We start from the raw sequence: 18331 nt of genomic DNA, 5'->3' as shown, positions 1-18331 counted from the left end.
AGAGTAATGTTTTTAAATGCATACTAAATGTAAAAACAGTATTTGTAGCCCATTTTTTTTCAGCTCCTTGCTGTATCAGGAATACAATATCTGTGAGGGCAGAGCTGAATTGCCAAGGCAATTCTGTACAAACATGGAAATATTCTGAAGATGCTCACTGAGGTGGACTTGGACTCATGATCTGGATGAGGGCATTGAGTCCATCATCAGTAAATTTGCAGATGACACCAAGCTGGGGGCAGGAGTTGATCTGCTGGAGGGTAGGGAGGCTCTGCAAAGGGACCTCAGGAGGCTGGACAGATGGGCAGAGTCCAATGGCATGAGATTGAACACATCCAAGTGCCGGGTTCTGACTTCCCTGCTCCTGCTGGCCACACCATTCTTGATGCATGCCAGGATGCCATTGGCCTTCTTGGCCAACTGGGGACACTGCTGGTTCATGTTCAGCCAGCTGTCAATCAGTACCCCCAGGTCTCTTTCTGTTTGACAGCTCTCCAGCCACTCTGACCCCAGCCTGTAGCACTGCATGGGGTTGTTGTGGCCAAAGTGCAGCACCCGGCACTTGGACTTGTTGAATGTCATCATGTTGGACTCTGCCTGTCTGTCCAGTTGGTCGAGGTCCCTCTGCAGAGCCCTTCTACCCTCCAACAGATCAACATCTGCTCCCAACTTGGTGTCATCTGCAAATTTACTGATGACTGACTCAACCCCCTCATCCAGATCATCAGTGAAGATATTAAACAGGATGGGGCCCAGCACTGATCCCTGGGGCACACCACTAGTGACTGGCCGCCAGCTGTGGCACCATGTGGCACCATTCACCACCACTCTCTGGGCTCGGCCCTCCAGCCAGTTTCCAATCCAGTGCAGAGTGCTGCTGTCCAAGCCACAGCTGCCTGTTAAATAACAAAAATCTGTCTTCATGCTTGCTTTAGTCAGCATTTGTTTTGTTTATTCTTAAGATTACATGGATCATGTGCATTGTTGGAAAAAATTTATTCAAAGAACTCATTTAAGTAGAGATCAATTTGCACATTGTGCCAATGACTTTGCAGACACACACACACACATACACATGTATATATATACACTAACATGTAAAAATTAGAGCACACAGAGGAAAGTTTCCACTTGATACATCTGAAAACTATTAAGATTTGGAAAACATTAAGACATCTGGGTAGACAGCACATGTAAACCATTTCGTGGTGACATCAGAAGTGATGAATTGCACATTTGCAGATATCAACTGCAGTATAACAAAGTCAGCTCTTTCCTTGTCATCTTTCTAGCTGATGCTTCAGCAATAGGCTTTGATTAACAAAAAAAACCCCAAAACAACATAGAAACCCAGTTCATGCCTTAAAAATATTGGTGTTCAGAAGAATAACAGTAACAGCATGTGGATTTAAATGAGCTTAATAAAAAACCCCCACCTTAACAGATGCAGGATTGTAATACACCTATCATTGATCACCTTAGGGCCAAAGGCTGCCTTTTGCATCTACTAATATTAATGACATGATATTAAATCCTTGAACATAAAAGCTGTGCAGCCCTGGAGTTCCAGACCCAAGATTATATATTATATTATTTACATACAATTACATTCCTTAGATATTCATATTACTCAAAACCAAACACTGACACTTTCAGTACTTACACACAGCTCCTGACCTGTCTCCCATGTAAAGTTCATGCCAGGGGAAACCTTACATAGAAATTCAGGGACATTTACTGTAAGCACAGCAGCAGCATATTATACAGAAACAGAGATAATCACATTGTCTCACAAAGTGTAGCATCATTGCCTAAGTTAGGAGCTTTGGCAATATAGTCCTAAATTAGACACTCCAGATCCTCTTTCTGAGGATCCTTCTATTGGCTAGGGAAGCCACATGGCAATTTCACATCATATCTCTACACATCTTACCTGAAAGAGAAAGAATTTGCATAACTTCAGCTGTGTTGAGTTTGAGGGTCTTTGGCAAAACCTAAATGTGGCTTCATGAATTTCTACCCCTAATTCTATGTTACAGAAAGGGCAGCCCTTTTCTACATTGATTCTATAGTATACAAAGGGCTGTCCCTTTGTTTGGTACGAAGGCAGATATGGTGGTGATTAGTTCTGTGATATAGTTAATCACCTGACATTGCTTGTGGCTTCCTTTCCCAAAGGCAGAAGAAGCTAGTGGAGGATTATATGTAAAATTAGATTCATACTTACCACATTCTGACTCCCTTCTCTGGTGCATGGTGGGAGAGATTGGTGGCTTGATTGCCTGCTTCTTGAGTGGATTCATAAAAATCCATAACTGGGTAATTTGTAGGAAGAGTGTTCTTATGCAGTGCCATAAAAGCATCACCCAGCTGCCAAGCCTGAAATATGCTTGGTTTTCCATCAGGACACTGCAAAGGTGAATGAGTGTGCTGCCAGTGCTGTGGCAGGGGATCAGCAGCCAGTTCCCAGCTGGGGATTCACACAGAGTAGGCCAATATTTGTGATCTAGCTGGGCTACAGCATAAAACTAGTGTTCAGAGAAGGTCTTATCCCTGCCAAGCGTGAGATGCAGGCAGTATGTCCTTCTCCTATCACACACTCTCTACGAGAGACTAAAAGCTAGATCCCAAAGTGCTTATGTGTGCTTGCAAAGGGGATGTTCTTCAGTTCATGGCAGTGGCTTCACACATTGGCAAGTAGTTTATAAAAAATGGCACATTTTATAAGAAATGGCACTTCCATGCAGGGCTAATACTTGCTAGCTTACAGGCCAAAGCAGTCACTGAAGCACATATCTAAGCACTCTTCCTGCATATGGCCACTCTCCTATACTGGGACCATAAATAAGGCTATGTTGACGCAGTCACTGTATTTACATGTCACATTGAGACAGCTATAACCAGTCTCAAGTCTAACATCCCTGTATTAGCTTTAGAGCATGTAAAAAAAGAGAAAGGGTAGACATCTGTCCTGTCTAAGGCACAGAAGAAGTGGTGTGTTTCCACTAAAAACACTACGCTTCAAAACTTGGTGTCACCAGGAAAATGCTAATAGGCTTCTGAAAATTGTACAAACCAAGTTAAAGCTCTCTCAGATGGAATGTAGCCAGTTTCTAAATACATTCAAATGTTACAGCATCTCTATTAATACAAAACCAGATAGTGCTGAAGAGCTAAAGCAGTCCTTTCCAAACTGTTCAAATGCATGTATTTATCTGTCCTTACAATCATTAACAGTTTCTCGTGCTACAGATGTTCTATCCTTTGGCAACCATTCAAATAACTTCCCTCCTTCTCTCCTTTGCAACCTCCATCTTCCATTTTGACACCACAGAGTTGCCAGACCATATCCTGACATCATAAAGTTTTAGGAAAAATGCCACATAGCTTAAATCTCCTTTGGTGTGCATTCAGCCAGCCAAGAAAGCAGGCCGTAAATTCGCCGTGGTCCTTCAATTGCCGCTCAGGTAGTGGCTGTAGTCCCAGCGCTCTATCCAAGAGAGGCTATGTGCTGACAAACTCTCTCCTGCTTGCACAGATCCTGCTGAGAAGGATTTCAGAATAAACTTGATTTATTGGACCTCGGACATGATATGGGGACTGAGAATTTCTTTCATAGCCCTGCAGTTGTGACGGCTTGCTTTGACTGCCGAAATATTTCCCCAGTGTATAGTGCCGTGATAACGTCATTGTTATGTGTGGACTTTCTTCAGAGGGGTTGGATTTCACCACCTGCAAAAGAAGTAAAATATGTGAGTGCTTTCTGCCTGCTCCTGGGAAGATGCAGAGATGGGCGTATAGAAAGGCTGAGACAGGGCCTGGTACTTTTCCAACCTTATTGACTCTATGATTCTATGCATTGGAATGGGCTGCCCAGGGAGGTGGTGGAGTCACCATCCCTGGAGGTGTTCAAGAGGGGATTGGATGTGGCAACTGGTGCCATGGTCTAGTAGTCATGAGGTGTTGGGTGACAGGTTGGACTTGATGATCTTTGAGGTCTTTTCCAACCTTATAGATTCTATGATCCTATTCTATGATCCTATACTCTTCCCTTGAGGTTCAAGCTGCTCACAAAGGAGGAGGTCTCGGAAGAGACCTTATTGCTGTCTACAACTACCTGAAGGGTGGTTGTAGCCAGGTGGGGGTTGGTCTCTTCTGCCAGGCAACCAGCACCAGAACAAGAGGACACAGCCTCAAGCTGCACCAGAGGAGGTTTAGTCTGGGTGTTAGGAAGAAGTTCTTCATAGAAAGAGTGATTGGCCATTGGAATGTGCTGCCCAGGGAGGTGGTGGAGTAACCACTGCAGGACGTGTTTAGGAAGATACTTGATGGGGTGCTTGGTGCCATGGTTTAGTTGATTAGATGGTGTTGGATGATGGGTTGGACACGATGATCTCGAAGGTCTTTTCCAACCGGGTTAATTCTATTCTATTCTATTCTATTCTATTCTATTCTATTCTATTCTATTCTATTCTATTCTATTCTATTCTATTCCATTCCATTCCATTCCATTCCATTCTATTCTATTCTATTCTATTCTATTCTATTCTATTCTATTCTATTCTATTCTATTCTATTCTATTCTATTCTAAATGTAGTATAAACAAACACTATTCTGATGGACCAACTTGCTATGTTACACACTAATTAAAGTGCAAGATCTTACTCACTTAAGCCTTGAAATCTAAATGTATAAGCCCATTTTACTCAGTTGGCTGAAGATGTAATGCCTTTGCATATTAGGCTCCATCTCTTTATTAGGGACAATTTCTTTGAACAACAAAATTCAGATTTAACAGCTTGACTGTATATTTACCAAGGTAAAAAATAAACTCAGGACAGCCCTGACTTGCAGGAAGGTTGAAATCTTGCTGTGATCCCAAGCACTCAAGGAAGATATGTTTTGTCTCAGCTGTGAGCCAAAGGAAAATGTTTCACTCTCAGGTCTTGATGCAAATCTTTTCTAGTTCCATGTTGAAGTGAAAAAAACTCATGTGTGATGTTTCTCCAAGAAAGGATTTATGGTGCAGTTTAGCATCTCTCTCCCTGAGGCACCACATTGACATTACAGTGTGGTTCAGTAAATTAGTTCAGAAGGATGCTCCTCCTTGGCCCTCCAAATACATATAAAGCTCTGGGATTATCGTGTTCAATTTGTGTGGAAAAAAACCCCACAACTGCCCATGGGGCCAATGAGAGAGAAAGTGAAAGGTATGGTTGTCAGGAGCCTAATGACTGGGGTGGTGGTGTCCTGTGAGATGCCAGAGAATAGAATAGAATAGAATAGAATAGAATAGAATAGAATAGAATAGAATAGAATAGAATAGAATAGAATAGAATAGAATAGAATAGAATAGAATAGAATAGACCAGGTTGGAAAAGACCTCCAAGATCATCGTGTCCAACCTGTCAGCCAATCCAACCCACCTAAACAACTAAACCATGGCACCAAGCACCCCATCAAGTCTCCTCCTGAACACCTCCAATGATGGTGACTCCACCACCTCCCCAGGCAGCCCATTCCAACGGACAATCTCTCTCTCTGTATAGAACTTCTTCCTAACATCCAGCCTAAGCCTGGCACAGCCTGAGACTGTGTCCCCTTGTTCTTTAGAGAACACACAGTCACTGATGAATTATGAAGCATCTTCAAGAGTGACAAAACTTCAGGAACTTGGCAGAGACAGAACATAGGACCTCAACTCAGGCACTCATAAACCCAGAGAAAGCAGAAACAGGGCCAAGTGGTTAACTTACATTTAAATGATTAAATACATGCTGGCTTGATATCTCTGATGCACATCATATTTTTTTCTGCTATATCAATCCCAGCAGATACTTGGAAATCACACTTCACTTATTAATGCATAAATTTCTGCAGAAGCATATCAGCATTCAAACATTTACTACCATTGAACAAGCAGAAGCAAGGTTCATGTGCAGTGGAGCTCAAAGCAAATGAAACAAATCATATCAGCATTCAAATATTTACTGCCACTGAACAATCAGAAGCAAGGTTCATGTGCAGTGAAGCTCACAGCAAATGAAACAAATCAGTTAAATGTGAGTGAAGGAATCACAGTATCACAGTATCACCAAGGTTGGAAGAGACCTCAAAGATCATCAAGTCCAACCTGTCACCACAGACCTCATGACTAAACCATGGCACCAAGTGCCACGTCCAGTCCCCTCTTGAACACCTCCAGGGATGGTGACTCCACCACCTCCCTGGGCAGCCCATTCCAATGGCTAACTACTCTCTCTATGTAGAACTTTCTCCTCACCTCGAGCCTAAACTTCTCCTGGTGCAGCTTGAGACTGTGTCCTCTTGTTCTGGTGCTGGTTGCCTGGGAGAAGAGACCAACCCCTTCCTGGCCACAACCACCCTTCAGTTAGTTGTAGATAGCAATAAGGTGTCTCCTGAGCCTCCTTTTCTCTAGGCTAAACAACCCCAGCTCCCTCAGCCTCTCCTCACAGGGCTGTGCTCAAGGCTTCTCCCCACCCTCGTTGCCCTTCTCTGGACACATTCAAGGCTTGAAGGGCTGGGCAGAGAGCCTGTGAGGAAGCTCGATGAATTGAAAAAACAAAAGACCAGGAACTATCCATGTAGAAAATTAATGTATCCTCTGATCAGTTTGATGCAGCTAAGCCAAGGGCTGTTATTTGTTTTCACACGGGTTTCTTTTTCTAGATTGGTGCCTCAGATCTTACAACTATTTCCAAACGATGCCACCTCGAACCAGTCACCCAAACTGCATTCCTGTTAGGCATAATCTCCCAGGAATGCAATCCAGTGTGCATCCAGCAGCCAGTCATTACGATACCAAAATCCCAGGTTTGCTAGTTTTTGTGCTGTGATCATGATTTCGTTGCCATTAACCTAGGAAATAAATCTAAATTAATAAAAAAGGGAAGAGGTTCCATAGAAGTCTTTATAACTGCTGGCCAGTCTACTTCTCCCTAAGCATCTGTGAAGAAGGAATTTCAAAATCAGGTTTGCATGTGTGCATGGAACTAAAAATATATTGGGGCAGAGAATGCCAGAGTTAGGCAAGATTTTTTTGGTCCCAATTTGTTATAATTCCTTTGCGTGTCCAGATCCCTTGGAAACCTCAGGAGAGACTGTAGGCTCTGCAGAGCTGTGGATTTCTATGTCAAAGAGTGACCCAAGGCCCTCGGAAGTGGGTTGGTGGGAACTCTCCAGTGGTGTGCCCCAAGGATCAGTGCTGGGCCCCATGCTCTTTAATATCTTTATTGATGATCTGGATGAGGGCATCGAGTCCATCATCAGTAAATTTGCAGACAACACCAAGCTGGGAGCTGGTGTTGATCTGTTAGAGGGTAGGAGAGCTCTGCAGAGGGGCCTTGACAGGCTGGACAGATGGGCAGAGTCCAAGCTACAGGCTGGGGTCAGAGTGGCTGGAGAGCAGCCAGGCAGAAAGGGACCTAGGGGTACTGGTTGATGGTAGGCTGAACATGAGCCTGCAGTGTGCCCAGGCAGCCAAGAGGGCCAATGGCATCCTGGCCTGCATCAGGAACAGTGTGGCCAGCAGGAGCAGGGAGGTCATTCTGCCCCTGTACACTGCACTGGTTAGGCCACACCTCGAGTACTGTGTCCAGTTCTGGGCCCCTCAGTTTAGGAAAGATGTTGGAGGGCAACAAAGTTGGTGAGGGGTTTGGAGCACAAGCCCTATGAGGAGAGGCTGAGGGAGCTGGGGTTGCTCAGCCTGGAGAAGAGGAGGCTCAGAGGAGACCTTATTGCTGTCTACAACTGCCTGAAGGGAGGTTGTAGACAGGAGGGGATTGGTCTCTTCTCCCAGACAACTGGCACCAGAACAAGAGGACACAGTCTCAAGCTGTGCCAGGGGAGGTTCAGACTGGATGTTAGGAAGAAATTCTACACAGAGAGAGTGATTGCCCATTGGAATGTGCTGCCTGAGGAGGTGGTGGAGTCACCATCATTGGAGGTGTTTAGGAAGAGACTTGATAGGGTGCTTGGTGCCATGGTTTAGTTGATTAGGTGGTGTTGGATGATAGGTTGGACATGATGATCTTGAAGGTCTTTTCCAACCTGGTTTATTCTATTCTATTCTAGTCTAGTCTAGTCTAGTCTATTCAAATAATTGATCACAGGATAATCAGGGGAAATAGCTTTCTTTGTCCAGTTAGTGAGAACTAAATGAGAACTGCTGAAATCATTCCAGTTCTTGTTTTCTGCTTGCACAGAACATTCCATAGAACAAGTCCTCCATTCCTTCATGGCTGTGTTTTACTTCAGATGGCATTTTCAGAGGAGCTCCATCTTCTAGGAGTTCAGTAAGCCATTTCTTTAAGAGAAAGTACAAAGCAGTATATTTGATCCATCTCATTTGGTTTCATAAAACATGAAAACTGCTGGTGTTTTACATAGTGTTTTTGGCTTTGTGCTCAGAGGCAAAATGCCATTTTTCTAGTGCAAACTGCTTCAGCACCTGATGAAATTCCATTTGCCAGGATGTAGGTATAAACTGATGACAAAACTGTTAAAACTAATGAGGTATCAAAAGCATTCAAGGACTTGCTTTTTGCTTTCCTCCAGAACCAAGTCTGGTTTCTGGGGACTAACAGATTCTCCTGGGTGCAGCTACATCTCTCTCAGGCACAATGACCTCTCAAGCCTCATTAACAGTTCTGTGAGCCGAATTCTCCCCTGATCCTCCCCAGAAACACCTACGCTCTGTTGCGACTCCTCTAGCGGAGAAACAAGGCCAAATCTGCACATGAGCTCATATAAAATGATGGAGGAGTGCATGAAAAATGCTTGTGACCAATCATGCCCTGCTGTTTTCACCCAGTTCCATACAAAGTATGTGAAACATTTCACTTTAAAGCGCTCTGTTTCACTGAAAAGCTGTGTGGAAATGGTGAGCATCAGCAGTGACCCTTGAAGACACTAACATCTGGGTTCTAGACAAAAAGAAAGGGTCAATATAAGCCATCTGGGTGAAATGGAGGGAGGCCTTTACTCCATGGGACTATTTATCCATTGTATAAATATCTGCTCTGTGACTTACTCCTTTTCCAGCTCTGTTTGGATGGAGCAGTGTTTGTGCCTCTCTTATGTAGATTAAAGGATTGGTTAACTAACCACACCTGCTGTGTTTGGTCCCAAAGCAGGACAGAGGCCACAGGAACGGGCTGAAAACACATAACCTGCTGAGGAGCCTGAGGTGGAAACCAGCTGTGAGGTTGACACACAGCACAGCTGTGAGGTCAGATGGGTCTGATAATATTCCCAAACCTGTGGTCAGTCCCAGGGATCCTCATACCAGAGCAGAATCCTAACTAGTGGCAGCTGACTGTTGACCCATTCTATTTTGGGAATGTTTTTGTTGTCCAATAGACAGTCTCTGCAATATATCTCTGTGTGCTATTTAAGGAGGAAAATAAAAGCCTTATAGTTACTAATTACCTTTTTTTGCTCATTCTGCTTCATGTAAAGGTGACTGCTGTGGCTGAAAAGATAGTCCACTGGCTACTAGAAAATAGGCTTGCTATGCCAGTCCTCATGCAGTAGACAATGAAAAGACACTCTGAAGGCTGTGCTTGAACTTTACTCATCACCACTGAGTTTCAGTCTGTTTGGTTTCATTAGTCACAGTATATTTTGTTTTATAGGGTATACTGTGGGTATCTGAAGAAGGAAATCTTATTTGCAGATCTTTCACAGAGGCCCCCTTCAGTTTAGGAAAGATGTTGAGTTGCTGGAATGTGTCCAGAGAAGGGCAACAAAGCTGGGGAGGGGTTTGGAGCACAAGCCCTGCGAGGAGAGGCTGGGGTTGCTTAGCCTGGAGAGGAGGAAGCTCAGAGGAGACCTTATCGCTGTATACAACTACCTGAAGGGAGGTTGTAGTTAGGTGGGGGCTGGCATCTTCTGCCAGAAAACCAGCACCAGAACCAGAGGACACAGTCTCAAGCTGTGCCAGGGGAGGTTTAGGCTGGATGTTAGGAAGAAATTCTTCACAGAGTGATTGGCCATTGGAATGTGCTGCCCAGGGAGGTGGTGGAGTCACCATCATTGGAGGTGTTTAGGAAGAGACTGAATGGGGTGCTTGGTGCCATGGTTTAGTTGATTAGGTAGTGTTGGACAATAGGTTGGACTCGATGATCTCAAAGGTCTTTTCCAACCTGGTCTATTCTATTCTATTCTATTCTATTCTATTCTATTCTATTCTATTCTATTCTCTCCTGTTCTATGTACTTGGCTACTCAGAAATAATACTCTCTGTTTTCATTCTTTGAATGAACAGAACTTTGAACAGAAAAATATGCTCTCAATGGCCTTACTCATGTATTTTACCATGTCCCTGTCTCACCAGTGCAGTAGTTATAAAACAGAAGACAGAATTTCTATAGATTTCAGGAAAAGAAAACAGAACTATGGGCATGAGTGAGAACAAGAGACTTACACTTAGGTTTGTATAGTCAGTCATTATAACCACCCTAGAGGGTCAGTCTCACACCCCAAATAACAAGCAATAAGACAAGAAGAAACGGTCTCAAGTTGTGCCAGGGAAGGTTGAGGTTGCTTACTATGAAAATGTTTTCCACAGAAAGGGTTGTAAAACACTGGAACACACTGCCCAGTGAAGTGGTAAATCCACCATCCCTGGAGGCACTAAAAGACATGTAGATATGGTGCTTAGGGACATGGTTTTCTGGTGACATAGCAGTGTCGGCTTAATAGTTGGACTTGATGATCTCCAGTCAAAATGATGCTATAACTCTATTCTTCTGTGATTCTCAGACATATGAAAACAGACATGTGGTAGTAAGATTGAGTCTTTTTTGAGTATACCTAAGGTTTTCTGTGAGTCTGCTGAGCTGCTAAGTTAGGAAAGTTTCAGACAAAACCCTGTGAGACTGAGGTATGGCAAAAGATGAGCTGGGTCCACGAAGAAGCAGTAGAGATATATAATGCATAGCAAATACTATAGAAGCCTGGGAATGATGCAACATCTTTTTGTGGGGGTTATCTGTGCAGAGGAGTGTGCTTGTTCTTATTTCAAGGAATAATCACTGCCCTAGCAGTGCAGCTTGTCCTTGGGCAGTGTTGCACTCTGAGCAGCGAGGCACAAGCGTTGCTGTACAAACAGAAATTTACTCTGGCCTAACTTTGAGTTATGAACACAAACCCTGTTGTATGCTGTTTTTTGTTCCTAAGCAGCTGATAGTTAAAATCTCTCTTAAATACCTGGGAATGAGATAAGTGTAAACTATTACCTCATGGAAATGGCAGCCACACTTCCCTTGCAGGAATTCTTTGTAACGTCCCATGGTGATGACGAAGGTGTCAACGACTTCGTAGCCAAAATTTTTTGCTGTATCCAGAATGATCAAGTTTTCATTCCACAAGTTCTGCACTTCTGCCTGCATTCCAGATAAAATATTGCAATGTCCTGTCAGAATGACTGTTTAAAAGGTTACTGTATTCTGTTGTGGAAATGAATAGCAAAATGGCATTTTGAATAAAGAAATGATCACAGCATCACAGTATCACCAAGGTTGGAAGAGACCTCAAAGATGATCAAGTCCAACCTGTCACCACAGACCTCATGACTAGACCATGGCACCAAGTGCCACATCCAATCCCCTCTTGAATACCTCCAGGGACAGTGACTCCACCACCTCCCTGGGCAGCACATTCCAACAACGAATGACTCTCTCAGTGAAGAACTTTCTCCTCACCTCCAGCCTAAACTTCCCCTGGTGCAGCTTGAGACTGTGTCTTCTTGTTCTGGTGCTGGTTGCTAAAGAGAAGAGACCAACCCTTTCCTGGCTACAACCTCCCTTCAGGTAGCTGTAGAGAGCAATGAGGTCTCCCCTGAGCCTCCTCTTCTCCAGGCTAAACAACCCCAGCTCCCTCAGCCTCTCCTCATAGGGCTTGTGCTCAAGGCCTCTCCCCAGCCTCGTTGCCCTTCTCTGGACACGTTCAAGTGTCTCAATGTCCTTCTTCAACTGAGGGGCCCAGAACTGGCACAGGACTCAAGGTGTTGCCTAACCAATGCAGAGTACAGGGGCACCATGACTTCCCTGCTCCTGCTGGCCACACTATTCTTGGTGCAGGCCAGGATGCCATTGGCCTTCTTGGCCACCTGGGCACACTGCTGGCTCATGTTTAGGCTGCTGTCAATCAGCACCCCCAGGTCCCTTTCTGTTTGGCAGCTCTCCAGCCACTCCCACCCCAGCCTGTAGCTCTGCATGGGGTTGCTGTGGCCAAAGTGCAGCACCTGGCACTTGGATTTGTTATATTATACTTCAGTCATGAATTACTATAAATTCACTTTTGAAAACAGCTCCAAGGCTGTTGCAGACTTTTGCACAAATTATAATTACTTTTCAGTAGCTGTACAGCTTCCTTCCTGGGAAGGTTTCAAAGTAGTTTAAAATAACTGGGTAGTTATAAGTTTTAAATAACTGGGTAGTAGTTTAAAAGAACTGGGTAACTACTTAGATAATATGAGGTGTTAATCAGAAAAAAACCTCAACATATTATAATATTGTCTGTAAGAAATGGTGGAATTTTTCCTACAGAGGAAAACTCAGCTTCAAATCAAAGTATTGGGCCATGAGCATCTTAGAAATGGTTATACTGAAGAACAGATAGTTATTTCTCAACACACTGCAGGAAGGCCAGGAAGAGAAAAAAACTTTAGCCACACTTTTCTCCTGGCCAAGTTCTCAGCCCATGGCTTGGACAGCAGCACACTGCGATGGGTTAGGAACTGGCTGGAGGGCTGAGCCCAGAGAGTGGTGGTGAATGGTGCCACATCCAGCTGGCAGCCAGGCACCAGTGGTGTGCCCCAAGGATCAGTGCTGGGCCCCATGCTCTTTAACATCTTCATTGATGATCTGGATGAGGGCATTGAGTCCATCATCAGTAAATTTGCAGATGACACCAAGCTGGGGGCAGGAGTTGATCTGCTGGAGGGTAGAGAGGCTCTGCAGAGGGACCTCGACAGGCTGGACAGATGGGCAGAGTCCAACGGCATGAGATTGAACACATCCAAGTGCCGGGTTCTGCACATTGGCCACAGCAACCCCATGCAGAGCTACAGGCTGGGGTCAGAGTGGCTGGAGAGCAGCCAGGCAGAGAGGGACCTGGGGGTACTGGTCAATGGTAGGCTGAACATGAGCCAGCAGTGTGCCCAGGCAGCCAAGAGGGCCAGTGGCATCCTGGCCTGCATCAGGAGCAGTGTGGCCAGCAGGAGCAAGGAGGTCATTTTGCCCTGGTACTCAGCACTGGTTAGGCCACACCTTGAGTCCTGTGTCCAGTTCTGGGCCCCTCAGTTTAGGAAGGATGTTGACTTGCTGGAGCGTGTCCAGAGAAGGGCAATGAAGTTGGTGAGGGGTTTGGAGCACAGCCTTGTGAGGAGAGGCTGAGGGAGCTGGGGTTGCTTAGCCTGGAGAAGAGGAGGCTCAGGGGAGACCTTATTGCTGTCTACAACTACCTGAAGGGAGGTTGTAGACAGGCAGAGGTTGGTGTCTTCTCCCAGGCAACCAGCACCAGAACAAGAGGACACAGTCTCAAGCTGTGCCAGGGGAGGTTTAGGCTGGAGGTTAGGAAGAATTTCTACACAGAGAAAGTGATTGCCCATTGGAATGGGCTGCCTGGGGAGGTGGTGGAGTCACCATCCCTGGAGGTGTTCAGGAGGAGACTTGATTCTTCCTCCTCAGACTGAACTCTGCTGAAAAGTATGGCAGGAGCTATGGTATTTCTTCATGTTAGTGACAATAATTCCCTACTGTATCCTAATTTGTTCACCCAGATAAATTAATGAAATGGTTGGACCTAATAAGAAGATGTCCAGTGAGACAAGGCAGATAGTGGTAACTTAGAAAGAATGGGCAAAATCTTTCAGGGCAGTCACTATAGCAAAAAAAGAAGGGTAAGAGTAGCAGTGAGTCACACAGTGAATACAGTAGTGTGTTATGATTGCAAAAAGTCATGGGTGCTAGTCCCCAGTGTGATTGGAGTGCTGCACATAAACTATGAAAACTAACCATTTTCTCTTTTCAACACCTGTGAATAGTTGGAGCGTTACATGCAGTGCTGGTAGGCATCATTACTCCATTCTGCCCTCTGGCACTTCCCAGCCCCAACTCAGTCATGCATTTCATGTGTGTTCAGTAGAGAACCATCACTCGAATTGTAAATAAAAGTATTGACTTGAAGGAGTTACATAGCACATGGAAATGAGTCCATCTGTTACTTTGAGAGTCTTGGATGAGATTTAAACTGACTGTAACATCCAGTTAACACACAAATAATAGGTTAGATTCACTGGTACATTCCAGCACCTCTCTAATGTTATGACTTCATAGGCTGGTTAAGATAGATTTATGGAAAGCCATGCAATGAAGCCAGACCAGTGAATCTGATACAGCAGTAACCATGGAAAAAGCCTGGGGAGGGCTTGTACTTGATATGGTACAAGGAGCAACCTGCCTATCCCCAGACTGATTGCTCAACTTTGGCAGCAAGCTTAATATTGGAGCTTCTTCTGGTTCTTGGGATGGCTGACTGAACATGACAGTGTCTTGGATGGTACTCTGATTGCAGTGGAATCCATGAGATAAGGCAAATTGCTTTGAATCCATATGAGCAAGCAGTATGAGCAAATAGAAACATTAATCTTCCTTTGATCCACTTAAAGCTTGCTCAGCAGAGGATGTAATCTGTTTTGACCAGACAGCAAAATTATTGCTGAAATTACAAGTCTTCCATGAAAACGCACTCTGAAAGTACTGCAGCTTACCTGTGACAGAGAATGTATTCCATCCACTGGGAGGTGAAAGCCCATCCCTATGGATTTGATAATTACCAGGATATTTGATAGATTTTCCCTGTTCAGCAAATTAAGAAGAAAGAAAAACATGTTTTACTTAACAGACACATCAGAGAGCATTGCATTTTTGTTCCTCCAAAGCTGCTTAGCTGCACATCCAGGAGAAAGCAAATGACATTTCTTAAATGTAAGGTTTAATTTAAATTGAATGTCAACAATTTTTGGGTTGCTTCTGTTAATTTATCATTTTAGGGCTTGGAGTACCACCAAGCACATAACATTACCTGTTCAACACCTTTTGGATAATTTGTAAGTGATTGGAATTAAGCCACTGAACACCACCTACGATTAATACGGTCTGGTCTGTATTCTCCAGGGGACGTGATCTGAAACCCAGAAAGGAAAAACAACACATGTTGCCTTAAAACAGATGGCAAACACTTTAACTGCGTTGCATTGCATTTCAGTCAACTGTATCTGGCAACCTGATCAGAGGCCTGGTGTCATTTTCTAGTATTTTTCAACCACCCAGTGCTGTCTGCACATGCTACATTTAATTGTTTACTGACTTCAGTAGCAAAAGGTGTGAAACACGTTTGTAAATAGAATGAGAATACAAACAAGCCAGCAACAAAGTTTGTACAGTACCTCTGCAGCAGTTTTTCTAGTGCTTTTTCAAAAGTTGGTCTCTGGTTTGCATTCATCCAAAACTGAGGGTAGTAAGAGTAACTGATAAATGTTTTCCCCTCATTGATATTATGGTAACATTTAACATCGTGAGTCTTTTGCCACTCCTGAAGAGTCTTATTTACTCTCTCTATGAGATAGTACATCATCCCTCTGTTAGTTGAGTCACCTATAAAGAGAATCTTTGGAAAAAGTAAAAAAAGAGAAGAGAAAGAGAAGAGAAAGAGAAGAGAAGAGAAGAGAAGAGAAGAGAAGAGAAGAGAAGAGAAGAGAAGAGAAGAGAAGAGAAGAGAAGAGAAGAGAAGAGAAGAGAAGAGAAGAGAAGAGAAGAGAAGAGAGGAGAAGAGAAGAGAAGAGAAGAGAAGAGAAGAGAAGAGAAGAGAAGAGAAGAGAAGAGAAGAGAAGAGAAGGAAAGAAAAAAGAAAAGGAAAGAAAAAAGAAAAGGAAAGAAAAGAAAAGGAAAGAAAAGAAAAGAAAAGAAAAGAAAAGAAAAGAAAAGAAAAGGAAAGAAAAGAAAAGAAAAGAAAAGAAAAGAAAAGAAAAGAAAAGAAAAGAAAAGAAAAAGGGAAGGAAATAAAAGAAAAGAAAAAAGAAAGGAAAAGAAAAGAAAGGAAAAGAAAAGAAAAGAAAAGAAAAGAAAAGAAAAGAAAAGAAAAGAAAAGAAAAGAAAAGAAAAGAAAAGAAAAGAAAGGAAAAGAAAAGAAAAGAAAAGAAAAGAAAAGAAAAGAAAAGAAAAGAAAAGAAAAGAAAAGAAAAGAAAAGAAAAGAAAAGAAAAGAAAAGAAAAGATTACTTACTTAGAAGTTGAACAGTCCAAAATACAGGCAGTCAGTGTTTTTAAACCCTTATAATGCTCAAAAAAATACCACTCTGAGCTGCCAGTTCTCCAGCCCTGACACCTCAATATTAAAGTTCACCTTTAGCAAAATCTGCCTGCCATAATTAACAAAAAGCTGTGTTATGTGTTTCAAAGATGAAAAGGACAGGTTTTAGGTACCTAGGGGTGCAAAATTAGCCCTGCATTTTTCATCCTTGTTGATAGTTTCTGATACTTAAGTTTTTGTTTACTTCCAATTGTTAGTACAGAGCCTCTCATGGTGATTGCTTGCAGCTTCCTGCTTTTGTTCCTCCAGCTTTTCATGTGGTTTGTTCCTGCACAGCACATCTTGATCAATGTCTGCCTTCAATAAATGTGATTTGTTGGCATTTACACCAAACACACACACATCAATGAACGAAGCTGCTGCCTTATTTGGAGAGAGATGGTCTTTCTGCAGTTTCCAAGGGGAAAGAAAAGGGGACTCTTCTCTTTTGGTGGGAGATAATCAGAATAGAGTAGTGGCGTGTGTGACGTGATCACCAGGAAGGGAGGACTGAAAGGAGTTAGAAGTGTTGTCAGGATGACAGAAGTACTCTGGGCTACTCTGAACTTCCAAATAAATGAAGAGGTCAAATCTGGGCTTGTTCCCACTCATTCTGTAGATTCCCCTCACAAAATAAATACCTCTGAATGTGGAGACCACAGAACTGAACATGCTGATTTTTTCATGTCGTTGCCCTATTGTTAATGGTTAGGACTAGCATTTCCAAAGGGGAAATCCAAAGGGGAAGTCCAAAGGGGAAAAGAACTCAGGTTCACTGTGACTTGCCAATGAAGTTCTGTGTGTCATCAGTTATTACCACAGACACCTCAGCCAGAAGTCCACATAGAGGAACATAAGTGTCAAACTGGAAGTCAGAAACCCATAGAACCATAGGATAGTAATGGTTTCTGCACAGCAATATGCAACTTCTCCTACCTCCTCTGGCACTCAGGGTAGTTGGCCACACTCTGTAAGTTAGGGTTTTATTGTTTGAGTTTTTAATTTAATTTGGGGTTTGATGTTTTAGCTCTTCCATCTAGGCTATTTGGTTGCATAAGTAAAATTCAGACTGCACAAGATTATATGTCTAAGAACACACTCCCAAAGCTTCTCTTAGATACATTATGTGGAGAAAGCATCTTAGACTTCTCTCTTCCAATGCATCTCTATTTATCTCTATTTATCTGTTCCCTTCAGGAACTTCACAGTTTTAGGAACTGATTGAACTTTCCACTATGAACTTATTGCAATTAAAACTAAGGTACAGCAGTGCACCAATGATGATTCAGACAGTACAGAAACGGTTTCAGATTAACATACTCTGATATGGTGGGAGAGCCAAGAATGGGCATAATAGCAACTCAAACTTCCTATGTCTTGCCCATTGTGGGATGCAGAGAAGCTCTTGATAGATTATGTACGGTAGAAAAGAACTGAAATTAAGCACTGAGCACACAGAGGCTCTTCTACCTTCTGTCCTGGACTTCTCAAAGCTGCTTCATAAAGTTCTTACACAGCTACTTTTCATGCTTGTGCTGCACAAGCACTTCACCCACATCCAATGGAACTTCTAACGCTTTTCACATTCTATCAGAGGAAACCTCTTTAAACCACACTTAACAAGACTCACAGAAGTCAAGGATCCTTGACTCCTTGGAGAGACTGGTTGGACAGTCCCTCTTTCCATCTTTGACAGACGCAAATATGCACACAATTATTACTGTTAGGAAGGCAGAGCATGATTACAGTATGTCCTAATTCTAAAGTAGGTTAACTTGAGGTTTGAAATAACAATTCTTTTAACTTGCAAAATCCCTTAATCTCTACAGTCTATCTCCATGTCTTTTTAATCTCCCTTTCATAAGTCCATCACTTAAGTATCTAGATGTGTATCTATTAAAAAGGAGTTCTCAGATATTATCAGGCAAGGATGTCATTAACTTGCTGTGTGGGT

At 43.2% G+C, this 18331-nt stretch overlaps 1 protein-coding gene across 1 annotated transcript in view; it reads right to left on the bottom strand.

The window, feature by feature from the left end:
- Positions 1 to 3252: 3252 nt before the first annotated feature.
- CPED1 (cadherin like and PC-esterase domain containing 1) overlaps positions 3253 to 18331 on the bottom strand; it is a 181279-nt gene continuing 166200 nt past the window's right edge. Inside the window, exons 19-23 of the mRNA XM_054173871.1 lie at positions 15477 to 15697; positions 15113 to 15214; positions 14799 to 14886; positions 11263 to 11409; positions 3253 to 3732 (exon numbers count right to left, since the gene is read on the bottom strand). Coding sequence (XP_054029846.1) covers positions 3505 to 3732; positions 11263 to 11409; positions 14799 to 14886; positions 15113 to 15214; positions 15477 to 15697 — 786 coding nt within the window. The 3' untranslated portion in view covers positions 3253 to 3504. The remainder of the gene's footprint in view (positions 3733 to 11262; positions 11410 to 14798; positions 14887 to 15112; positions 15215 to 15476; positions 15698 to 18331) is intronic.

The sequence above is a fragment of the Dryobates pubescens genome, chromosome 27 (assembly GCF_014839835.1).
Source record: "Dryobates pubescens isolate bDryPub1 chromosome 27, bDryPub1.pri, whole genome shotgun sequence".
NCBI classification, from domain to species: Eukaryota; Metazoa; Chordata; class Aves; order Piciformes; family Picidae; genus Dryobates; species Dryobates pubescens.
Note: the sequence above shows the minus strand (reverse complement) of the source record. Positions and strands in the feature narration are given on the sequence as shown.